Source organism: Pinus tabuliformis, chromosome 8 (genome assembly GCF_031772625.1).
Source record: "Pinus tabuliformis cultivar Carrire ecotype Pingquan chromosome 8, CPIR1, whole genome shotgun sequence".
NCBI lineage: Eukaryota > Viridiplantae > Streptophyta > Pinopsida > Pinales > Pinaceae > Pinus > Pinus tabuliformis.
Window position 1 is genome coordinate 475,582,757 of NC_142294.1, and position 27,014 is coordinate 475,609,770.

A 27,014-nucleotide genomic window follows, 5' to 3' on the forward strand; every position below is an offset into this window, starting at 1 on the left:
AAACAGTTGAGCTGAGTGTGCCGACAGCTCCTAGATGCGATGTGGGATGTCAGAGTTGCAAGGTTGATGTGAGGAATGAGCTCTGTGACGTCCGGTTGATGAGTTTTGATAACATCGATGTTGTGAAGTGCATGCCACAAATCTAGGGAAAGCGACACTTGGTGGGAGATTTATGAAATGATCTTTGCATGTAACCTCCAACTACTAAAAATAGATCCCTGAAACAAGTAATGCCTTTGCATGCTTCCTTGGGAGAAGCAACCCATGCATGCAAGTCTGTTTTGCTCGGTCCCGGAGGGAACAGTCAACTCAGTTGCACATGCGAGAGGTTGTTCGACTGCTGGGAGAAAATGTGCATTTCTCGCTGGAAGCTAGGCTGGCTGCCCATGAGATTTGCGCAATTTATGGGCAGAGCAGCTGACTGCTGCCCAGATTTGCGCAAATTCTGGGCCGAGCAGCTCTGCTAGGGAAAATTGCGCAATTTCATTGAGTGTTCAATGCCAGAATTGCGGAATTCTAGAGCCCATCGGACTGCCAGTCAGGATTGCGCAATTTCTGGAGGGAAGGTTGGTTGCCCTCCAGAATCGCGAAATTTCTTGGGGGAGTTGCTTAGGCTGCAACTGGACCAAGTCCGGGTGATCAGCCTATGAGGGGAATGCATCAAGCTGTGATCGATAGCCTGCCTTTGTGCAAGCAAAACATTGAAGCTTGTGAACTTGACGAAGCAAGACAAGCTGCTATGAAAAGTTGGTAGGGAGGCTCCAAAACAAAGCTAAGGCAAAATTTTGGAGGGTGGTTGTAGCCGCTACAACAGGTGGTAAATGTTGGGCATGGAATCCCCCCATGACATGTTTTAGGGCTCAAAGCCCAAGTTTTGAGTTGATATTGTTGTAAATCTCCACAAATTGCGGGCGCGAAATGTATGTTAGAGTCATAGGGTTGTCCGCCCTAAGTTTTGAATGTAATGTCGGCCTACCCATGGTCCGCGGACCATGGGATTGTATAAATAGAGCGAGGCTCTAAGTTATAAATACATCATCTAATAGAGGATGGACATGAAGGGTCTTAGAGATTAATTCGAAGTGTGAAGTGTGTCTTGGGTCATAGAGTAGGAAAAGGCTCTGCCGCTAAGTGCGCAGAGGCCTAGTAGAGTCCGTAGCTGAGTGCGCAGGGAGGAATAGAGCCTGTAACCGAAGGAATAGAATAATAAAGAGAAGTTTTATCTGAATTATGTGTATCTGTTTTTGGGTTATTATCTGTTGGATATGAATTGCAATTATATTGTTTATTTACTGCGCACATTTGTATGAACTGTGAATATTGTTAAGTATAACGGAAAGCATACAATTAAGCTAAGTTAATCAACTAACATTAGATTACTAGTAAGGACTTGGGTAATAACACTGCGCGGCCCCCGGGTAGGGCTACACGAAGGCAGCATCTCAGGCTGCAAGGTACAGGAAAGTGCGCATAGCAACGTGCGCAACCGTGGACCACTTGCACTCATCAGACATCTCCAAGGTGCGGAACCCTGGTTCTAGCACCCTCCCATACTACTTCGAGTGAGACCTCAGTCCGCACTCCGCGCACTGTTGCCGAAAGGGTCAATAGTACTGGGATTTGTTTGGCTAAATCAACTCTGAACCTAAGTCAGGCCCCAACAAGCCAATAGTAAATCTAAAATGGTTTTTCCAGAGGTCATTTTTTCCTCTCCCAAAGCTCTAAACTTTGTGGATTCAACGGACCAGTCCCATATTACTCCTGCTACGGAGAACTCTTCTCGGCCTTTAAAGCTATGTCGCCCATTTCGTTGCATGGACCATGATTATAACGTCTCTAAATATTTGAGGTCTTGGGGGAGCCCCTAAGTTTTTATCCGTCAGACATTTGGTCAAGGTTCATACACCTTCAATCATTATTATACAAGAAACAATGGTGGTGGATGAAAAGGCATGATCTTATTTTTTTAAGTTATGTCTAGGTTGGAAGGTATGTGCAACAAATGGGAGCACTCAATCAGGTGGGTTGGCTACTATGTGGAACCCGCCATATTTTAAATTTCTGGCATTTCATACTTGCACAGGGATTTTATTGTCTAGATTTGCTGGAGGTTCAAGCCATAAGATTCATATATGCCATGTGTATGCTCCTTATAATGCCAAAATGGAATTTTGGCATCGGGTAGATTGCAGTGGTTTGCTTAAAATGAGCTCACTCAAAGTTGTGTGGTGATTTGAATTTAAAGTTACAAAGGGGAGATGTGGGGGCCAAAATGAAAACTAGATCCATTGAGCTATTTTTTTAAAGATCTTTTCGTTCAAACCCCTTGGTGGACATTCTTCCTAAACCACTTGCTCCTACATGGAAGAATGGTCATTCAGGGGAGGCGGGTATAGCAAAGAGATTAGATAGATTTCTAGCTCATGAGAACCTGATCAAGCGACTTAGTGTTTTGAGAACATGGGTTTCTCTTGTGGGTTTATTAGACCATGATCCATTTTTTTTATAGTGGAGCGGGGATATCACGTGGCATGGTTTCCCTTATAAATTTAACCATATGTGATTTAAAGATAAGAAATTTAATGTTCTGGTTCGAGATTTCTGGTCCTTACTTGTTAATGATTTAGATATTTCGAAGATGGAGGTGGTTCGGCGAAATCTCTATGATCTATTATCAAAGTTTGGGAAAGATGCAAAAAGAAGAAACATTCATGAGAATAGAGGGACATTAATCAGAAAATTCAAGATTCACACGATCCATCTGCATTGGGTTTCTTTTCAAAGCAAACAAGGGATTTGATTATGGCTCTTAAACGTCGTTAGTGGGAGATATTATTAATTCATGAGAATGAATGGCGTCTTAAGAGTCATGCCATATGTTTGTTTGGAGGTGATAAAAACACTAAGTTCTTCCACCTATATGCGACAGCGACAACATAACACCATTTGGGAGTTGTTTGATGATGGTGGTCGGCATTTAGTAACTCTTCAAGAACTTGAATAAGGGGCTATTGAATATTTTGTGAAGGTGTTTCAAGCCAGGGTAGATGTGGACCTCACAAATAAGTTGGATAATACCCATATATATCCAAATATGTTTAGAATGATGGATAATCATCGTTTTGGTATGCCTATATCTATTGAGAAAGTGGAGGCGGATTTAAAATCTTTTGCAAAGGATAAGAGTCCGAGATTGGATGGTTGGCTAGTGAAATTGTTTCTACATTTCTTTGATATTATGGGTCACAACCTTCTTCATAAGGTGGAGTCCCAAACTTCTTGCAATATTTATGGGGTTATCAATTCCACTTTCATTGCATTGATCCCTAAAGTTTTATGACAAAATTGTTCGTGGATTTCTATCCCATTTCACTTTGTAATACAGTCTATAAGCTCATCTCCAAGGTTATTGCTCTGGGCATAAAATCTACATTATCCCATTACATTTCTGATGCGCAATTTGTGTTCTTGGAGAATCAACTGATTCAAGATGTTGTGGCAAATGCATAGGAATGTATCCATTCCATCAAGGTAAAGAAAAAACATGTTATGTTAATGAAATTGGATTTGATCAAGGCATATATTTTGTGGATTGGGATTTCTTGAGATTGATCTTACATAAAATTGGCCTGTATGTGATGAATGTTGATTGGATCATGGCATGCATTACTTTCGTTAATTACACAGTCTTTATTAATGGTGTTCCATCCAAATTTTTTAATGCATCCCATGGCCTTCTTTAAGGGCTTTCTCTATCCCCTCTTCTATTTTTGCTAGTCATTGACGATTTAAGAAAAAGAAATTTTGAGGCTCAAACATTGGGTTTCTTTGTCGGTTTTCGATTACTTGCCATATCTCTATCACACACCTTATATTTGTGGATAGTGTACTTCCTATGGGGGTGATCTTTGTATTGGAGTGAACCTGTCTACATCAAGTCATATCCTCTTTTGGTGAGGCATAATGTCTTTTCATGAATAAATCAAAATCCATTTTAATTGTTGCCTCGACAAATGATACATCCATCGTGCATATTTCTAACATCTTTGGGATCGATGTGGTGCCATTAGATAGAGGCTTCAAGTATTTGGACTTTATACTGAATCCTAATAAATATGGGATGAAGGGTTGGAATTGGTTAATGGAAAAATTCGAGAGAACACTATCTCTGTGGTCGCATAAATGGCTTACTTTGGGGGGTAGGTTGACTCTCGTCTAGTCAGTCCTTCAAAGTATTTATGTTTACTAGATGCACCTCTACCTTCTGCTAAAGGATATTATCAACATGATTAATTCTGTTATTTGAAATTTCATCGACACTGGTTCCAAGGGCCTAACAAAATTTCATCTTGCTCGTTTGGAATACATGTCCATGAAGGAGGACAGAGGTCGGATTATTTTAATTATAGAGTATTTCAGTTGGACTCTACTAATGAAGAGCCTATGGTGTGCCCTTAATGGTTCTAGGATATGGCAGAGTATTATATATGCAAAATATTTAAAAAACTTATCTTTGCAGGAACGGATTGAGATTGGGGTTGTGGTAACAAAGATGCCCTAATACATTTGGTCTAATATGATGAAAATTAAAATCTGGCTTAACCTTAAATAGCAAGGAGGACACTCTTCAATGGGATTGTTGTACTAAAAATGGGCATATTTTTGTACAGGGGGCTTATGACTACATCACTTCTACTCTCCACAGGTGTGAGCCCCTTAGGCTTATAAGAAAAATTTGGAACTGGAACTATCCATTAAAACTCAAGTTTTTTGGTTCATTGTTATGGTGGAATAAGATTTTGACATGGGAAAATTTATGCAGACATGATATTTGTGGACCTGGGAGGTGTGTCATGTGTGCCTCAACATGTAAAGATGTGGTGCATCATTTTTTAAAATGTCCACTTGCAATTTCCATATGGTTGGGTGTGTTGGATATGCTTAAGCTAAAGGTAACATGGAACATTGTTTCTATTGTTGCTTGCCTACAAAATTGGTTCGTGGAACAAGGAGTGGTGTACTCTTCCTTTATTTATATTTTGGGGCATCTGGCGCAACAAAAATGCACGTATTTTCAAGGATTCAGTTTGGACATCAAGCATAGTTGTTATTCTATTGCCGCATATTTCAATTAGTATGGACCAATCGCTAATTAGAAACACATCTCATTAACATGTGGGACAAGTTCCCGATCGGTATTTTTGACAGGGTGGCCAACAGTGGGCACTGTGGGTGCAAGGTATATATCGTTATCAATCCATGTCATTATTATCATTTTATGTGGAATTGTGGACAAGGTACAAACACTGCCGCGAAGGTCATTGCTCTACGGGTGGTATTGTTCTGCACAAAATGGCTCTCCATTGACAAATTGGTTGTATACAAAGATTCAAAGGTGGCCATAGAATGGGTTCAATGTCAATCAACTTTTGGACACAACCTCATAAATTGGATGCAACATATCAAAAAGATTCAGGAGGAATACCTAGACTTGATTTTCTCCCACCTATATCGTGAGCAAAACACAATTACTGATGAAGTATCCAAAAAAGGTCTTTAGCATCTTTTGGGTAGTATATTTTACACTACTATTTTCAATGATAGAATGCGGGCTTTTGGGTATATTCAAATAAAAGAGGTAGTGTCAAAAGGAGTTGATGTATCTTTTTTAATTTTTTTTGTCATGCTTTTTATATTTCACTAATATATATATATATATATATATATATATATATATAGTATCTTCACATATATTAACGCATGTACTTCACATATATTAACGCATGTACTTCACATATATTAATGCATGCAATGGGGCAATTTTTTGATCTACAGTTATAGGTATCTACCCAGTTTTTAGTATGAATACCAGTGATAACAAAATCGATGTGGAATATGTAAGTTGGAATTTGGGCAATGGGGTACATGGATGAAAACGTTGCTTGATAATATGTAAATTTGTTTCTATTAATAGAAAATCATTGGTTTTTTCTATCCTAAAAAATTGTTGATATGGTTGTTCCTCAAATCTTACTAAATTATGCTAATTTAGACTACAATAGGATCTCAAAAAAGATAGCTTATTGGATGCATTAGCGCTCACATTTTGGCCCCCTCCTTATTCACTCAAGCTATCAATGCTTTGACCTTGCCAATTGTTTACATAATGGTAATTACACTTTTTAAAAATGGATGCCATTAAATTTATTTCCACGCATAAGCTATTCAAGGATTTATTAAATGAATATCTAGAATCTAGTTTGTTTACACACATATATTCTTGACATATAATATTATATTAATTTTTTTAATATATTGATATATAATATTAATTGCATTATTTCTATTATATTTTAATATACAGTGAATATTAGCCATGCTATGTGACAATATCCATGCAACATCCATGTTATATGGGATTATGCTATAATCATTCAATGAACTATTTTCAAAGGTTTAACATCTAGCAAAGATTTACATTTAATTATAGACAAATTCAAAGTTTGAGGAGTCTTTATTTGTTTTTGATGAAGTCAAATTTTCAATTAACAATTCAACACAAACAAGGTTCACTAAAAATGAAAGTGTTTTTTTGCTTTTGCAATTTACATCTAGCACGAAGGAGCCCATGACACTCATTGGTTAGTAACTTATGCATTGACTTTTCACTTTCGAGTTTGACTCATCCACAAGTAGTTGTCAAACATAATAACTAAGGGGCATTCAAGCTTGACCCAATCTTGCACAAACTTGGTGAGAGCATCCACTAGTGGATAGATAGTTTTTCATTCAACATTAGGGTTAAGCCTAGATCGTTAAAAAAATGGTAAAACATAAAATCAAGAAGGCAAAAAGAAATTAATATAAGAGTACCAAGCAATTCAATGACTTTTTCTACTAAAAATATAAAACACAATAATTTTATCTATAATCCAATTATATCTTAAAACCGTAGGCTCACACAATGTCAATGTTCTCCATTCTAAATAATAAGACATTAAAGAATCATGACTCTTGCTACCATATTGAGGTCTCACTAGTAAATGACAATTTTCTAACACAAACATTATAAATTGTGTTGTGGCTAAAGCTCAAATCAGAATAGAATTATACTCCAGATTATGATCCACAGCTCATCCAAACCATGTTTTTGAAAAGTATTACAAACCTATAAACAAAGTTGAATTTACTCAACTATTATTTAAAATCCTATCAAAAAAATAAAATAGTTCATTCATCTCTAATTCTATTAAAACATAAAAATAGGTCATCCATCTCTAAATACAATGGTTCAAACATAAAAATAGGTCATCCATCTCTAAATACAATGGTTCATTCAAGGGAACTTGTACGTGCAAGGCACAAAGTAGCAGGCTTACAAGGCCCCAAGGACACACAATTCTAAAATGATTTTAAAACATAAAAATAGGTCATCCATCTTTAAATACAATGGTTCAAACATAAAAATAGGTCATCCATCTCTAAATACAATGGTTCATTCAAGGGAACTTGTACGTGCAAGGCACAAAGTAGCAGGTTTGCAAGGCCCCAAGCACATAGAATTCTAAAATGATTATGTCATTTGAATAGGGTTCGAATTCAATACAATGGTTCAAACATAAAAATAGGTCATCCATCTCTAAATACAATGGTTCATTCAAGGGAACTTGTACGTGCAAGGCACAAAGTAGCAGGTTTGCAAGGCCCCAAGGACACAGAATTCTAAAATGATTATGTCATTTGAATAGGGTTCGAATTCAATGGTTAAGGACTTCATATTTTACTATAAAATCATATAATACTAAAAGAAAATGAATAGAAAATGACAGATTGCCCGGTTAAATAAAAAATATTGTTTTTCATCGAAAATGCATATATTGGAAAGAAAAATCCCCCACTATATAAAAATTAAACTACTCATTTAAGACCACTAATAACATCCATCCAAGTAACAGGATAACTATGTTTATAATGTGCAAAGACGAGGCGTTTGCTATACAAGTTTGTCCTCAGAGACACCCTGAACTCTGTAAAGTACAAGTTTGCAACATAATCATGTCTGTTAATTACAAATCAATATTGGTTATTTTTCTTTCTCAGGATGATAAAACGGGTTTAATTATGCATTAAAAAACAATGGAGGAACGAAGAAGGGTGAGTCAAGCACCTTCGGTTAAAAGCAATGCTGTTGAATCGCTAAATCTGCTTCTCAGAACTGTTAGCTGGCCCCTGTTACAAGAACCCTTCTTTTATGCCGAGGAATCCATAAACTGTTACATTCTCTGCTTGCATACACAAAAGACTTTAAAAATAAAGGCAGTGAATGAAATCTCAATATTATTGACACTGCTCATAACTCTCGCTGAATCCTTCAGACTAAAACACACTCACTGCAAGTCTCCTTGTCAATGATTAGGTTTCACAGCTTTCTCTCCATAGTAAATATCCCGCAGGACGGAGGAGAATTCGGGATTCCCATTAACATACTTTTCCAAGAACTTTTTGTCTGTGTATTTAACAATATGTGGGGAAATCCTCTCTGTTTTTAACAGTTGCTTGGACTTCAAGGCCTCCATTACTCTATACCGAGGGATTATCCTCCTCTCCAAGCTACATGTCAATAGACTGGAATATCGAACAATATCATCCAATGGAAGCCCCAGTGATTTGACCAGAAAATCTACCTTCTGTTTCAGTTTTTCCTCTGAAAATCCCAAAATCCACGGCGTCCGATTTGAGAACTCGTAAATTTGTTTTTCAGAGAAACCTAGACTGCTCAAACACTGCAGTTTTCGATCTATCTTTTCTTTTCCCATTCCTAGTATCGCACGCAAAGCGTGCCCAAATATCTGTGATCCCCTCTCAAGCCCCAGACCCTCAGCCACTTTAAATGATTCCGTAACTTTTTCCTCTGTACACATAACCAAACGGGGCTGCCTTGCCACCAACTTCGATAATGCGTCGCCCTCGACACCCAATCTTTGCAAGAGCGAAAACGCAGATTTAAGCTTATCCTCACTCAGTCTAAGAATTGTTGAATTGGTATAAACAAGCTTGAGCCTAGAGTTTAAGTCTTTTTTGTATCTATATAAGAAAATCCAAGGATTGCAAAGAACCGCCCTTCGAATGTGAGCAGGGGTGGTCAAACCACATTCACTTAACAACTCCAAACCTTCTTCCAAATCCCGGCTTGGTTTATGCAGCGAGCCCTTGTGATGTTTAAGGACTTTCGAAACCTCTTTCTCTGTCATACCGCATTTATTGATGAAAAAATCTGTGACAATTGCCCCATCTGGTGGAGCTGGGGATGGGGTTGCTGTTTCCGTGCAGAATTTGGCGATTTTTATGTGGGGATTTGCATAAATTGCAAGAGGACGAAACGGCAAAATTGGGATCGATAAACAAGTAGATACTAGGGGGCCTTTCTTGATTATCAAAAGTTTCCATATTCGATGAATAGACATTATCTTTGCAACACTGAAATCGCAGATTAAAGCGTACCCTTACTGAAATTAAAAGCACTAACAGAGAAATAACTACCTGGATGGAGCACTGGATGTCTGAATGAATGTCGTCGTATATGGCTCAGGGGACAAAATGTTTTCGAAGACCAGAAGCGAGCAGAGTGTTGTGAGGATTTAGGGTTTTATTTAAGTTAGGGTTCGTCAGTGGTGAGATGAGGTTTAGGGTTTTATGAGGATTCAGGGATCCTATGCGTTGACATGGAAAAAAGAGACGGATGTTTCCATCGGCCGCATAGAAGTGTAGGATATATATCGCGAATGTTTTAAGTTATTTTATGTTACGCACCGTTAGGGGGTATTTTGTAAGTGTTCTCTGAATTTGATGGGATGATAATCATTTATTTGGATTTGATTTGTTTCTTTATATAAATAATTTAATAATTAGATAGAAATTCAATTTTTATATTTTTTTATATAAATAATTCTATAATCAGATAGAGATTCAATTTTTATACTTGCTACAGAATATATTACATATTGTAATCAATGTGTTTAAAAAGAATTTGGCTTTAATTAATTTGCCAATTATTAAATTATTTTTAATGTTTATTATAATTCTGCTAAAATTAAATATTAAATTTATTTTTTAAAAATTGAAAATTAAATTTTGAAATTTGAATTTCTAGTTTATTTTTTAAAAATTGAAAATTAAATTTTGAAATTTGAATTTCTAGTTTTTAATGGTTGATGATTATTTTTATATAGTTTAAAATTAATTTTTCATAATATATATTTTTCCATAATTAATATTTTTTTTAAAGAAATAAATATATGGATTTTTCTATAATTAATATATTCTTTCCATTAGTTAACATATTTATTTTTAACAATAAATATTTATTAACCTATCAATTAATTGTTGTATTATTTCTAATGATAATGTTTTTTTCTAATAAAAATGTTTTTTTTCACCTTTTTTCATTAATATATTTTATTAATCATAATATTTTTACACTTGTTATATATTATTATAAGATTGTTGAAATGGTAAGGTAAGATGCTTGGCTCCTTAGCATGGTGACCTTTATTATTTCATGACTCTCAAATTATACACAAAAATCCTCTTATAATATAGATAAAGATGCCAAAAATGGAGAAGAAGGGTGACAGTGGCCTCACACCACTTGATTGGAAATAGTGCCTTTCAAAAACCAATATGGGCTTAACTAATTTGAGTTTCTACAAATCCTTTAGGAATAAGGTCTTCCAACATATTATCGACATTACTTTCATTGACTTTTTCCCCAAATCTCCCCGGAATTTCATAGTTAGATCATCGTCACTTATTGACTACCTTGTTGCTCAACATGATTGTACATTTTATATTGTTAGTTGAACATTGAATCAATATATGAAGGGCATGTACCTCGTTATTTTAACCATGCATGCTTTGTTCACCACTCCAACATGTCATCATATACATTTCTTGATAGAGTTCGAATAAAAGAGCAAGAAAAAGGGTCTATGGACATTGCTAACTTTGGTACTTAGCTCATAGTTGTTGCATTCTCAAGTTTATGATTCACATATGTAAGAAATAGTAATAGTGGGGGTTACAATGAGATAAGTGATGAATTATCATGGGTCCTATTACATTTTAAATCCATTTGGCAGGTTTCCTTGGATTCATTACCATCACCTTCTATAATCATACAATCAAAGCATAATAACTTCTTATTTAATGATATTTGCATCATTAAACTATCTTCCATGACCCCTACCTAGAATTCGAGCAATAGAATATTTAACCATTTGTGGTTTCTTAAGATTAATTTTAAACATTTTTTCTTAAAGAAGTATAGCAAATAGATGGGAGAAGTTTATCCATGTCCATTTAATATGTGATCTTCATACATATTTTTCAGAGCTTTTTATAGTGTATTTAAATTGTTTTGATGCGGTACTAAGTGAGGGGAATTTAATGGATATTTAAGAATAACTCGACCCTTAAAGAAATGTTAATGAATTATATTTCTTGTGAGTTGAAGAATAATGCTGTAGTTAGAATTTAAGGGTTAAGGTTCTTGTTGTCTCCCTTTATGTATGTACATATGTATTTTATACGAGCACTTATTTATAAATTCCACTTCATAGGAAAGTTTCTTGTTGTTACATTTGAGCATTTTTTGGGGAAAGAATCTTTGAGGGGAGTTTGGATCAAGAAGTTGAAATGGTTGCTTTCTTTTGGTATCTAAGATTTCTTAGTAGAGTGGGTTTTTTTTTCTCTGTTAATTGTCTATGACATGTGGGACTAGCCTATGGTATAAAACTATGACCTGAGGGCATCTAAGTCATTAAAATCACCCAAAGATTACATCTGGTTTGGGCCACACCACTCCTAACATGGTTAGATTTTTTTTGGTGCCTCATCCTCACTACCATGAGTTTCAAATCTTGGTTTCCTTACAGAATGAAACCCTAAAAATCCAATTGCACTAGCAAGATTTGACAAATAGAGTGGTTGTTGAAAGAACCTTGTAAAATATAAGTTAGTGTACATGGTGAGGTAGAAAATTATGCAATCTAAGCTTGCTACTAGAGGTGTAAGATGAAACCCTTATAAGAAACCACAACTATGACTCAAATATGTGTGGTGGCATGTTCAAGTTGAAAACCTAGAGATTGTGCCATGGGTGAAACTCTAGTATAAGTATCTGAGAGCATAGAAGACAACATTGATATGTGGCCAATTGCCATTAATATGGGCTTAAAAGAGAGCTTCTAAGAGATACATCAATACTAGATGTATGGAGAGATTGTTGGAGTGTAGAATTTAATATTTGTAAAGTGCACATTGGTTTGGAGTTTCAAATTCATGTTTAACTAAGAGAGTAGTGCCCATAAAAACTTTGCTTAAGGAGAGTAAGAAGACAATGCCACTAAGAAGAGCTTTTATCTAGTGTATTTGAAGGTGCATATGATCTCTTATGCATGGATTCAAGTGGAAACCACCAACCATGCCACTTTTAGTTAAGTGCTTGGTGTAATCATTGACCTAATGTAGCAAAAGATTGTGATCTAGGAAAATGATAGGGATAAACAAACCCTGGACATAAAGTACTTTAATTGTACATTGTGTATCATACGAAAGACTAGAGTTTCAAAGATGAAGCGTTGGCCATCACCATGCAACAATAATCATAGAATTATTTTGGAAAGGGGGCATGGTAGATTGAGATGGAATAATTGGCTAGGCTTGTTAGGGAATGCGCAAGATGGCTAGGGTTTACATGAGCCTAAGGGGGGTCCTCGATATAGGATTTTCGAGTTATAGGTTTGAAACCATGAAGAAGGATTATGGAGGAAGATTTAGTTGATATTTCTGCCAAATTATCCACTAGAGGGCCAGTATATATGGTCAAATTCAATGGATAATCCTTATAGTCTCAACTCCTCCTCAATATTATCCATGAAGATAGGGTCCCAAACTTAAGAAGAGAAGATAGTAGCCACCTTAGGAGAAATGGCTAGAACCCAAGCCAACAACTAAATTTGCAACTTGGTATGTTTGTATGATATGATGTTAGACTCAATCGATCAATCTCGTTATAATCCAAATCAAGATTGGTATTAGTCAAGCACATTTTGTAACATTTGGTGGCCTAGGGAGCTTCTTCTCTAACATGTATAACCATTAGAGAAACTACCCTTGAAACACGAGTATTTACTCCACACATTCAATCCAACTTATTTGGTATCTGGGGAAAATATTAAACTACCTAACATAATGGAGAGGATTCAACCATTGTAGGTTTATTTCTGAGAAAGTATGTGGGAAATACCCTAAAATCTCTAACAATGGAATTGTTTGAGTTAAGGGTTGGCTAGCTTGGACTCTCAAGATTTCAACAAATGTAGACATGATTCTTCATAAGAGATGGAAGTCGGGTTTGTAGCCCCTATACCACAAAAAATGGCATTTGGATTTTGATGCCCACTCAACCAACCTCCTTGTTTTTCCAATCTAGGTCAACCTACAAAGGGTTCCCTTGAGTATGTGGTCTAAGGAGGTTTTCAAGAAAAATGGAAATGATTTAAGACTATTTTATGTAGAAATTATTGAGTAGATCTGAAACTGATCATGAAATTTACTAAAACACAAGACTCAAATCTATTCTATTATTATGCAGAACTTAATTCACGATTGAGAACACAAATCATAAACATGCTAGAAGAATTATTACACATACACAAAAATTTATCTAGGGGAAAGAAACTGATCAAAATCCCTTTCAATATGTATTGCATTAATCAAAGAATAGAGATGAAATACATATGTTGCTCGGAGAACAACCTACAAGTGTATATTATATCCCTCTGCCTGACTAACTGACTATGTTCAACACTTACCCAATTTTCAAGCCCTCTAAGCTCCTATTTCCTTGCATTGTTCCTTTAGGAATTAGGCCCTTATTAATTAGGAAATTCCTCAATTGGAATTGCGCAATCCCTTTAGGCTCATCCTCTGACTGCATGCATCACTTGTACACTTCATAATAGTCTACAACTGATAGTACACTGCCTTAGAATCTCCATCTCAACTGGGTAACTTGACTTCTCTACATGCAACAGTTATTTTGGGTTGATTGATTAGTCAACTAGTTGATCATTGAGTGAGCTAAAGTTACACTCCACAACTTGACCTTCCACTAGTTCCTCCAACAGTTAGAACTAGTTTAACTAATTATAACTCAATTTAACTGAAATAGATTGCTACAAATTAGCAATAAATCATATTGAACTGAAGTCAAGCTTCCCCAACTCAAATTAACTGAGTGACAAGTTCCATGTCACCTCAGTTAACTACCTCCAAGATTTCTATTGAAATGGAAATTCAAATTTTCTCTAGTTTGACCAAGGGAATGTCAAACTGAGATTTTCTTGTTGCATTTTCAAAATTTTATGAAAAACAAAAATCTTATTTTGAAATGGATTGTATGGGAATGGCTAGGATTCTAGTCGAGATAGAAATTTCTAGAGGATCGATTGACTCTATAATTATTTGAAAGGGACCTACAATTTTTTTCCAATCCGTTGATAATGAAGAAATTATGTTCAAGTGGGATCTGGACTTATGCAGGAATGCAACAAAATAAAAATATGCACATAAACACAGAGATGCAACATAAATCAAAATTCATTTCATCAATATCAAAGAACTAATATATGCTTACATACAGAAATGGAAATAAACTAGCTCGGGCGATGGTGGCTTATCTCTGAGAAGAGATGTGGCAGCTACATGCCTCTGAACTGTGTTACAATGAGGTTCAAGGGATTTCTTATTATTGAACAACAAGGGAAAACCCTAAACAACCAAAACCCAATCGTAACCCTAAGAGATGGAACACCAAGAGTTTGTGGGCCCCGTTGGGGTTAGTTGGGCAACTAACTTCCCGTGGTCGTAACTTGGTCATATTATCTTCATTTGGCACATACGATACCTCGTTGGAAATATCTCTCTGAGTACTACAGGATTTATCAAAAGCCCTTACCTATGGTTATGGGTCTACTTCGGACTTAAAAAAATGGGGTCAAAACTGCTCCAGAAGTTCAGGACCCGAATCACTACTAAAAATTGTAAATGTTGTTATAAACAAGGAAACTAATGAAATCGACTAGAGGTCTACGTGGAATAGGCAGGTGGCTACAAATATCCACATGAACAAGTCCTCCCTCCTTAGGAATCAATGGTCCCCATTGCATTCAGAGCCTCCATGAGGTGAGGAAATTTCTGTTGAACCTGGTTCCTAGTGAACCACTTGCCCTGGTGAAGGAATTGGTCCACTTTGACAACTCGATATAGCTATATCCTCTATTGGCGAGTGTTCTTGATCTGCGTGTCCATGATACGAACAATTGTGGCTTGTTCCATGATGTTTGGGTTTAACTCCGTTGGTGTGAGTTGTTCTGAAATGTCGAATGTGTCCAGCAATGGTGGAAAGTATGGCCGAAGGCAGTCCAAATTGAGTACTGGGTGAGGCCAAGGAACGGTGGAATGTTGAGGTCAAAGGCATTGTCCCCTATAACCTTGGTGATGGTGTATGCCTCATATCAGAGCGGGTTAAGCTTGCGGTGAGGCCCAGCGAGGCATCCCTTCTGCATAAGTAGCCAAACTTTGTCATCCACCTGGAACTTGTGTGGCACCCGATGTTGATCATGCTGTTGCTTGTACTTAGCATTGGCTCTGTCAAATATGTCATGGACTTGTTGATGGATGCGCTAAATGCACTCAATGAATTTGTTAGCCTTGTTAGATTCAAACTGGACATGAGCTGAATTTGCCTGAGTAGCTTCAAATGGTATGGCCATATCAATGGGACATAGTGGTTGGAATCCCAGTCCCACCTGAAAGGGATTGTGGCTAGTTGAGCTATGGAGAGCTCTGTTGTAGTTGTGTTGGACATAGGGATGGCTTTCATCCCATGTGCATGGATGCTTCAAGTTGTACATGTGCAGAATGTGTATGATCATCATGTTGACAACCTATGTTTGGCCATCAATTTGGGGGTGGAAAGTCGTGGACTTAATTAGCTTGGTGTCCAACATCGAACAGACACTTGACCAAAATGTACTTAGGAACCTGTTGTCTTGATTTGAGATAATGGACTGTGGAACCCCAAAGTGCACCCACACTCATTCAAAGAAGAGCTAAGCAATGGCTTCTGTTATGATACTCTTCTCGTAGGCTGTCAAAATACCATCTTAGAGAATCTATCGATGACCACGAAAACATAGTCGTTGTCATGCTTAGTAGAAGGAAGGCCGGACATGTAATCCATGGAGATGGATTCCCAAGGTCAACTAGGAGTAGGCAAAGGAGTATATAATCCTTTCTTCTTGATGGTCGACTTGACAATGACGCAGGCAGTGCAGGATCTAATGTACTTCCCAACATCTTGTCAAAGGTTCGGCCAATAAAAATACTTCTGTAGGATTGCCACTCTTTTCTCTACCCCAAAATTTATAGCGACCCGATTGTACTGCACCTCCCAAATCATCTTGGCATGCTCACTTGAAGGAAAACAAAGGTGTCCCAGGTGGCATAACAGTGAATCATGGAGATGAAAATTTGGAACTTGCTTGCCTTCCAGGAGCATCTGGTATGTGTTGTTGAGTTCTGGATTACTCTTGTAAAGATGTGGCAACCCCCCAGTCTTGTTCCCACAAGAGTTGAGCACAGTGTTCAATGCCATAACCGACATCTCTACAAAAACACTTGGTAGAGGAAATCATTGCAATCACATCACATTGATCATGCCTTCTGACTAGGGTCTTGAGTCATCTGATAGGGGGGGAGATGCCCTCCTACTGAAACATAGCAGCAAGGGAAATGAGTTCACATGGAGTGGCAACAGGCAACCACAGCGACCGTGGTAAAGGACACATGGTCCTGGGAGCTCAGTGGCATGCGAGCTTGAGAGGATAGTGCCTACCATGGGCTGCTAAGAAACCAAGATTCGTCATCCCCAATAACGAGCTAGAGGAATACATGAAGTACATGAAGGACCATGCCCTCATCTGCAAATTTATTGAAGTCTAGATGACAGAAAAGGACCTGATCAAATGGATCCAATTCAGATGGCAGTCGAAGGGCCATATTGACCTTAAACTGGGAGAGAAAGGCTTCTTTATAGTGATATTCTCCAACCTGGAGGACAAGGAAAGAGTCTTTGAGGATGGGCCATATTTTTTCAACAATGCAGGACGTTTTATGAGACACTGGGAGGAATGTTACAACCCAAATTAGGAAAAACTCCTTGTTGCTCTAGTGTGGGTACGACTATTTTCCTTACCACTGGATTTTTGGGACCAAGAATCTTGGAGGGGATTGGAAACTCTATTGGAACCTTTTTCAAGGTTGTAGACTCCACGACACGGGGAAGGTACGCTTCTTATGCGAGGATCTATGTCTACATGAATATCACAGATCCATTATTCAATTACATAGAGATAGAATACCATGATAAGGTAAGGCAACAACCCATGGATTATGAGCATATAAATTTCAGATGTTGTCATTGCCATGAATATGGGCACCTGTTCCGAGCACACGAAGCATCTAAAGTAGATGGGGAAAATAAGGCAAAAGAAGATGGCGAGGGTTTCCAAGAAATTCAAAGATGAAAAAGAAACAAGAGGAATCTAGGGAACCCCAACCCATTACATAGTGGAAAAGGGCAACACAACCATAACCGTTATGAAATCCTACAAGAGGAAGAGGAGGGGGAGGCAATCCTTTACAATACAATGGAATCAGAAAATAACCCAAAGTCTCCTTTAGTGGGGAACAAGCCCAAGCGAAAGGTGAAAGAGGAACCTCAGGGGAAATAAACCCCCATGCAAGTGGTAGAATAAGTCCATATGGAGATTGATAATCAGAAGGAAGGTCTCAGTGTTGAAGAATAATTGATGAAACGTCTGTTGTAGGAATGGAGGAATTTAGATGAATGATTCATCCCAGAGGACCAAAAACAATTATACAAAGAAACTTTTCAACAATACAAATCCAAGCAAGGTACAACCATCATAGATCAACCAGAGCATTTGGGCTCCCAATCTATCCAAGCCCAAGACCTAGACCCCAAGGGAAAGGACGAAAGAAGCAAGCAAGGAGAACTTTGAAGGAGTCCATTCATATGGTAGGAGAGATACTGGTAAACTCTGGAAGGGTGGTGCCACTATCAAAGGTATTCCCCCAACTCAATAAACCATTGAAATGATCATTACATCCTGGAATGTACGGGGCCTCAATAGTAGAAGAAAACAAAGGTATATTAAGGATAGATTAAAAAGAGATAAGCCAAGTATAATGATAATACAAGAAACAAAGATTACTCAGAGTAAACTGAAGGAGATCCTCAAAAATTACAAACCCCAGTACAAAGTAATCGCTCAGGATGCCAATGGAAGTGCAGGAGGCCTTGCTATCCTTTGGAATCCTGGAGAGATAATTTTTGAAGAGTGGATTAGTCTACTGAGGATACTTTCTGGAAAATTTTGACATATCAGATCTAGAGAGTGGGTTCTCCTAAGAGGGGTTTATGGGCCTCACATTCTAGGGGAAAAGGGGGTGTTCCTCCAGAATTTGACAAAGCTGAGGAATTTGTACCCAGATGATCTATGGGTTGTAGGAGGTTACTTCAACATGATAACTTCACTAGTGGAAAATAAGGGGGGGATTGGGCGAATAGAAGTAGATATGGAATATTTCAGGGACCTTATGGTGGAGCTGCACCTAATGGACCTACAGACAAATAATGGAGTTTATAATTGGAACAATAGATGGGGAGGAAGCCACCAGATCGCCTCACGACTAGACATATATCTGATATAAGAGCAAACCATAAGTAGGGACATATTCATGGAGGCCTCAATTCTCCCTTGCATGGGCTATGACCATTGGCCGATAAGACTGGAGGTAGACTTGAAGCTAGGGCCCAAGAATCGACCATTCTGATTTGAGGCCTTTTGGTTAAGGGATCCAAAATTGCTAAAAATAATTGAAGAATGGTGGAGGAACAGTGAAGAGAAAGGGAGAAATTGCATGCACACCTTTCAACTGAAACTAAAGGAACTCAAACATAAGATAAGGAAATGGAACAAGGAAGAGTTTGGGCATATTATGAAAGACCAAAACTAGCTGACTAATAAAATCAAGGATGTGCAACAACAGATCATCCAGGAAGGAAGATCAGATAACCTAGTGAAAGAAGAAGGCCAACTAATTAACCAGTTGGAGGAAAGAAGAAAGCAGGAGGAGATATTATGGAAGAAAAAATCAAGGGTTAACTATATGCGGGAAGGAGAATGAAATACACGTTTATTCCACAAAGCCATGATTCAACATAGGCAACATAATCGAATCTACTCCTTAAAATATGTCGGGGGGAACCGAATGGTACAACATGAGGATATGGAGAAGTTCTTGGTGGATCATTTCAAAGATCTCCTCATTGAACCACCTGAGAACTGCTTGGAAGCTATACAAAGGATTACAAGAAATATTCCCCAACTCATCTCAAGAGACCAGAATTTAGCCCTGACGCTAGCAATCACACTGCAGGAGGTCAAAGAGCTAGTTAAAGGAATGCAAAAAAATAAGTCCCCTGGCCCAGACGATTTCACGATAGAATTATTCCAGGCAACTTGGAGCTTCATGGGACAAGACATATTGGAGGTGGTGGAAGAGTCACATCGAAATCAGAAGGTATGCCCTAGCCTAAATGCCACTTTTATTGCTCTTATTCCAAAATCCTCGAGTTCTGAAGATCTGCAAGGGTTTCGACCCATTTCCCTATGCAATGTAATATATAAAATCATAGCCACTGTGATTGTAAAGCATCTCAAACCCCTTCTCCCCAACCTCATATCACCTGAGCAAACTGGATTTGTGGAAGGAAGACAAATCCTAGATGGATTTGTAACTTCACAAGAAATTGTTCACTTTCTAAAGACGAGAAAACTCTTGGGCATGATGATTAAGTTGGACCTCTCTAAAGCCTATGACCGTTTAAGCTGGGCATACTTAAATAGCATCCTCAAGGCCTTTGGGTTTGACCAGAGATGGATAAACTAGATTTCTGCTATGGTCTCCTCCCCAGTGTTCTCCATTCTGCTTAATGGCTCCCCTTCTCCTACCTTCAACCCCTCCCGAGGTCTTCGACAAGGGGACCCTATCTCCCCTTTTCTCTTTATTCTTGCGGTGGAAGGACTGGGGCGTCTGAGACTATGGGGAAATGACCTACCCATCACCCATCAATAGTTCGTGGATGATATCATGTTATTTTTCAATGTTTCGCTGAGAGAAGCCCGTCGAGTAAAAGAGGTCTTGCACACCTTCACAGAGGCATCCGGGACAATGATCAACAATGAAAAATCATGCATTTTCTTCTTTAACACCCTGGGGAATGTTCAGTCCTACCTTGCCTGGATCCTTGGGTTTGGTATTGGATCTCTTCCATCTAAATATCTTGGAATTCCCTTGTCGGTGAACTCCTTGAAGACCTCTTGTTGGAAATCCATGCTCCAAAAACTCAGTGGGAAACTCAACAGTTGGTCCTTTAGATTCCTCAACCTAGCGGGCAGGACAGTTCTCCTCAAAGTAGTACTTCAATCCATTCTGATTTATCAATTCTCACGAATGGTAGCCCCAAAAATAACTTGCTCCAAAATGGTGGACATCTATAAAAAAATTCTATGGGGAGGTGCATAGCAAGTAAAGAAATGGGCACTAGTGTCATGGCCTAATATTATCAGGTTCTGGGGGCATTCATCAACTTGAAAGGCATGACCAACCATTCAAAAAGCCCCTCCTTATATTTGAAGGCAGTCTTCCACACATTGGAGGGTTTGATCGGTACCTAGTGATAGCCAGACTTCAAGTCAATATTGCTGAATATTTGGCTCCCTTGAGATGGTCCAGAAAGTCATCAATTGGTGGGATTGGATACCTATTCTAGACAATTATTTTGTTCTGTGCCCGATAGTCAATACAAAGTCTGCAGGTCCCATCCTTCTTATGTACCAACACGATCAGGCTCCCACAGGGTAATGAACTTGGCCTGATGTTCCCTTTCTGCAATAGCTCCTGAATTTGCTTCTTGATTTCATCATTCTCCATAATAGAGCACTGATATATCAATCCATTGGGTAGGGGTGTGCCTGGGGTTAGATCAATGGAGTGCTTGACTTGACAGTGTAGAGGTACCCATGTGGGTGAGGTGAAGATGTCCCTGTACTCCTCCAAAACCTTGTCCATTTGTTGTTGTTGTGCGAAGGAGCCTTTTCTGGAGGTCGTGGCCATAATATTCTTCTTACCCTGAGGGCAAATCATAAGGAAAACAACTTTCTTGGTTTGGGAAATGATATTACTGGATTGTTTTGTATTAATCAAAGAAATGGTGGTAGGCAGTGCTACCTTTAGTATCCTGTACAACTTATTGCCTAAAGTAATAATAACAGTGTGAGGCCTAGACTCATACACAACATGTCGCTTACACAAGTATGGTTGGCCTAATAATACATCACAAACTTCAAGAGGAACAACATCACATAGTACTTCATTTATGAAGGGCTTGATGTTGTAGGGAAGGTGACATTGTTTGCTGACGCGGAGATCTTTCCCTTGGTGAAGCCACCCGATGGTGTACGACTACAGATGTGGTGTGGTCGATAGGCCCAACCGCTTCATGACCTCTGCTGAAATGAGTTTCTTTTGGCTTCTGCTGTTGACAATGAACTACAGCAGAGAACCCTCCACCCACATCTATGAGTGGAAGAGTTTCTCCCCCTCCCTTGGATCTTTGGGCTCATCCTTCTAGATCTTGGTGGTGGCAAAGGTGGCAGTAGGCTCTGAATCGATAATCTGCTTCCCTTTGTCATTCCCCTTGTCAATTTATGAGTCAGAGTCGAAACATGCATCTGATTCGAAAGCCTTTAGCTCGGCCACCAGTGATTGCTTGGCTCAACACTCACTTGTGTTGTGATTGGGGCTCTTATGGAACTCACACCATTTCCTTGTGTCCTTATTTGTCTTTATGGTGTTGTTCTTTGCTTACGACTTCAACAAGTTGTCCTGGGTCTCCCCGCCTTGGCTTTGTCCTTTGTTCTACAGTTTGGGGGCGCCTTTCCCTTGCTTTGAATTCATAGATCCAACGTCTCGCTTTTTTTGATTAAAATTATGCTCGATCTTGACAGCGTATCAATAGGCAGCGCCAAGTAAGGAGATGTCTAGGAACTTAATCTCGTCCTAGATGTAATTTTGTATAAAGTTGCCATACTTGAGTACCAAATGTCGCTCAGAATCCTTGGTACTAGCTTCGTGCGAAGGGTATGGAAAACATTTGTGAACTCCAGCACATCTTGGTCCCTTTCTTACCACAATGTGGTCCACTTTATGTATTTATCTTCATAGCTCCCGACAAGGTAATATTGTTCCTTGATGGCGTCTCATAAACAATTCCAAGTGGGTGTGGTTGAAAACAGTGAGGATTCCCTCTCGTCCTTTTGTTCACAATAGATTTCCCATCAGTCCTTGACATGTGGGGCGTCTTTGAGGCATGCAAAAGTAATATTTTCTCGATTGGAAGAGTCATGAGCTGAAAAATATCCTTCCAATATATTTAACCATCTATCTACGGCGTCTGCATCTATTTGGCCTTCAAATATGGTAATGTCAAAGTTAACTTTTACCTTAAAAGGAGTGGCGCCTCCAAAGGATTTGGGCAAATTTATCCATCATCACGTTCCTTTGTTGCTCGAGGGCTTCCCCGAGTAATATTTTGAAAGGATCTCCTACCCCCTCGTATTTATTTTCTTCCACCATGGGAGGTTGTCGAGGTTTGCGAGGTTAGTCTTACAAAGGTTCAACTAGTTCGAGCCCTAACTCCTTATACCCTGATCTCGTTGGGGACATGCAAAGAAAAACAAAGAAAGAGAAAACCGCTCTAATACCACTGATATGGACTTATGCAGGAATGCAAAAAAATACAAATATACACATAAACACAGAGATGCAACATAAATAAAACTTCATTTCATCAATATCAAAGAATTGAATATACTTACATACAGAAATGGAAATAAACTAGCTCGGGCGATGGTAGCTTATCTATGAGAAGCGATGTGATGGCTACATGCCTTTGAATTATGTTACAATGAGGCTCAAGGGCCTTTTTATTATTGAACAACAAGGGAAAACCCTAAATAGCCAAAACCCTAACCCTAGGAGATGGAACGCCAAGAGTTTGTGGGCCCCATTAGGGTTAGTTGGGTAGCCAACTTCTCAGGGTCGTAACTTGGTCATATTATCTTTGTTTGGCACGTATGATACCTCATTGGAAATGTATCTCTGAGTACTACAATATTTTCTTACATGCATGTGCTAATGGGACGAGCCTACTGCAGACCTCAAAAAAATGTCGTTTAGGGGGTCAAAACTGCTCTGAAAGTTTAGGACCCAAAAAACTACTAAAAATAGTAAATGCTACTATAAATAAGGAAACTGATGAAACCGACTGGAGGTCTAGATAGAATGAAAATTTGGTTTCACAAGCCCTCTTCTACAAAACAAAGACTTGGACTAATTTCCAACAAGGAAGGTCACCATTGGGAGAAACCTTAAGAAATGTTCGAAAGGAAATTTTATGTTAATGACATCAACAACTAAGGAATATGGCTAGAAAGAGGTGCACACCATGCACCGAAAGAATAAGATTGTTCATTGATAGGATTTGGGAAAGCAAGTTTCTCCTGCTCTCCCCTGCCTTTGAAAAAACTTGCTCTTGCTCTTGGGTTTTGGGAGGTAGGTTTAGAAAATATGCCTAAGGCTAAATAAAATGATTTCCACCTAGTATTTCATGGTTTTCTATTCCCCGAACTCCCCTCTCATGACACTGGGAGGATTGGGAAGGATTCAAAATAATTGGCCCAATTTTCAAGATAAACCTAAAAGCTCTCTAAGAAAGATAACTAGAGTAAATACACAGTAACTCCCAATAAAACCAAGGATTAGGGGAACATCTAATTTCTTAGTTATGATTGTTGGAGGTTTATGGTTTCTAGATTAAAAATACATCAAAGTGGCTCAGAGGGGCAGAATACCTATCTCAAAAGCAAGCAAACTCTTAAGTTAAACATGGAAGGCAACTATCTCTAATGAGGGAACATAGAGCAAATTCCCCTAGGGACATTTCCAAATGCTTTTCTTAAATTTGAACTATATAGAGCTAGCCATTTCCTCAAATAAATTGGCTATTAAAAGGTTAATTAAAGTTCACAATCCATCTATCGTCTTCCTAAGAATGATGTTAGAGTAACATTTTATCATCTTCCTAAGAATGTTGTTAGTGTAGCAACCCTTGTACAAGCCATTGATTTTGTAATGATAAATGGACTGTGATTATAAAATTAATTTTATATTTGGCTAGACTACAGAGTGGGAAATATGGATCCACAGTATGAGGGAGGGTTGCGAGTGGTGTTGACTAGCATAGCGAGGCACCCACCACCAAACAACTAGCTAGCAATGTTGGGCAGAGGAGATGCACATGTTCCTTGCTTCCATAACATGAAGGGAAGGGGAAACAAATAGTGTTGCATGAGGACATGAAGAGCTTGGAAGAAAAAGAAAGAATGGTAAGAAAAATAGAGGACTTGAACAACAAAATGCTAGACACGTTGAGTGAGAGAACGTTGGAGAAGGTAACCAGCATAGAGTGCAAGATCAAGGTGGCTGCATGTTGGAGAAAGCGTGTTGACATTGATGGGGTGTAAGTCCCAATATTGATGCATTAGAGCTATTGGATTGTGTGTGTCCAAATATTAGTGGGAGGCTAAGAGGGGGAATTTGGTTATTAGTGCTTGTTGAAAAGGGTTGATAAACCACTAAGTGCTTGTTGAAGAAGATGATAAACCACTTAGTTCTTTCCAAGTAAGCTAATAAAGCACTCAATTGCTTGTTGTAAGGTTCTTAAACCACTAGGAAGGGTGGCAATCCACTGGGATTCTTGCTAAAAAGGGCTAATAAACAACTCAGTGCTTGCCAAGTAAGTTAATAAACCACCCATACAATGTGCTATAGGTTCCTGAAGTGCTTTCCTTGAAAATAGAGTTGATAAAACCACCTATAAAGAAAACCCATACTCATGGAAAACTGAGCAATACCCCAACTAAACCTAGTTGGAATCCCTGAGAGAGCAATTCATTAGATCGTGCATCTGGCTCAAGGGTGGACATTTGGAAGAAATATTATGGTGTAGCTGGCCTATGGTTGGGTGGAGAGTAGAAGTACCACCTTGAGTTTCCAACCATCTCTATCCATTCATATAAGTGCCATGACATATGTATATATGAATGTGAGAGATTACATGACTAGTTTGTTAATGGTTAAGGTATGGCTCAATGTTAACTCTTGAATGATCATTAAAAAATATTGCAAGTCCTTGATGGGCTACTTGCTATGTATGCTCGTTTGGCTAAACTGGAAAATCAGTATCACGTGGATGATATAAATGTTTCTTAATTTTATAAGCAAATGTGACTGGTTGCATAGAGGCATGCTATTGATTGCTAATTCCAGTACTATGATAATTGGCATGCTTATGAAATGAAAGGTGTGTTGTCTTGTTCAATAATGTAATGTATTTTGTTGTGCCCTAGTGTAATGTGTAATATAGGCATGTGTAAAGGTTTAATGAGATGTTGTTTTAACTAAAATTACATAGAAGTAATCTATCAGTGCTTAACTCACAATCAATGTTTAATGGTATACTAGTTTTGTGAGTTATTGATGTCATTATAGTCATTCATATGGCGTCCGTAATGCATGTTTTTTTAATGGAGATTTAAATCTCATTGTGGGTATGTGCCAAGTCTCACCCATACCCAAGTAAAGCTTGACAAAGTCTTAGGAACTCTTGGAGTCTTTATGCTTTTGTATTGCAACTACATGATTATATTTGATTGTATAAGCCTTTTAATGATCTTATATGAAGTAACTTAGTGTCGATGAAGATACGAGGGAACAAACGGGGAATTCCTTATCATTGGATGGAAAATTTATATGTTGTGTCACGCCTCTGCTGGTTTGCGGTATGCATTGTCTGTTCAAACTTGGGCACTATTAATAGGGCGTGGGGCGAAATTATTCTCCTCATCCGATGTGAAACTTCACAGTGCATTGCGCCTCCCTCGACAGTTATATATAGTGGATTCTTTAGACACAAGAACAATTAACAAAGGGTGCAGGACAAAGTTTTCCCTTATTACTTGACAAGAAATTTCATGTAGCATGCACACCCGATTGGCATAAGGCCTCATTGTGCCACTATATCACTATGGTGTGGCAGGACAACGATATCTCCATCCTGAGGGACAAAGAATGAATTCATAGCGAATGTTGAAATCATGCTTCAGGCACCAAATTTTCATATAATGTGAAATCATAGTTTTGCATGAAGGGCTTGTTCCTATGGGACCGCCTCGCGAAGGCTAAGGTGGTAGGTGCCACATAGGTTCGGCAAGGCTACATGGATGCCGCATGGATGGTGATGTGGAATATTGTTGATGTGGCACTCTTTGGGTGGCCAAAGAGTACATTTTTGGATGAAATGTGGCACCATTAGAGGTTGTCATGTGGAAAAGGGACATCAACCTCATTTGAACCTGAAATCATTAAGGAGTAGGAGAGACAGGTGATATGGTGTTGGATGACATGCCACTAGGTGGCATCACAAGTCATGCCACATAGAAGGTAACAGAAGGTGTGGCATCAATTTTTGAGGTTAAGGAATAGGAAAGTTTTTGTTCGTGCCTCATATCTAGTGTCAAGCTCATATATAGCACCTGCAAAAATCCCACTTGCCTTAGTTGGATGTCCACTTACTAATCCAATTTTTCTTGTTATGTTAGAAAAATGGGATAATTTTTTTTTTGTCTCTTATATACATCTTCCTTATCAATTCTCCTAAATTCAAGAATTTGAATTTA

At 38.3% G+C, this 27,014-nt stretch overlaps 1 protein-coding gene across 1 annotated transcript; it reads right to left on the bottom strand.

Annotated features, from left to right (window-relative positions):
* Window positions 1–8,405: 8,405 nt before the first annotated feature.
* On the bottom strand, window positions 8,406–8,921 carry LOC149236127 (transcription termination factor MTERF15, mitochondrial-like). The gene has a single exon (XM_089368779.1). The coding sequence runs from the start codon at window positions 8,919–8,921 to the stop codon at window positions 8,406–8,408; it is 516 nt and encodes a 171-aa protein (XP_089224905.1).
* Window positions 8,922–27,014: the final 18,093 nt, after the last annotated feature.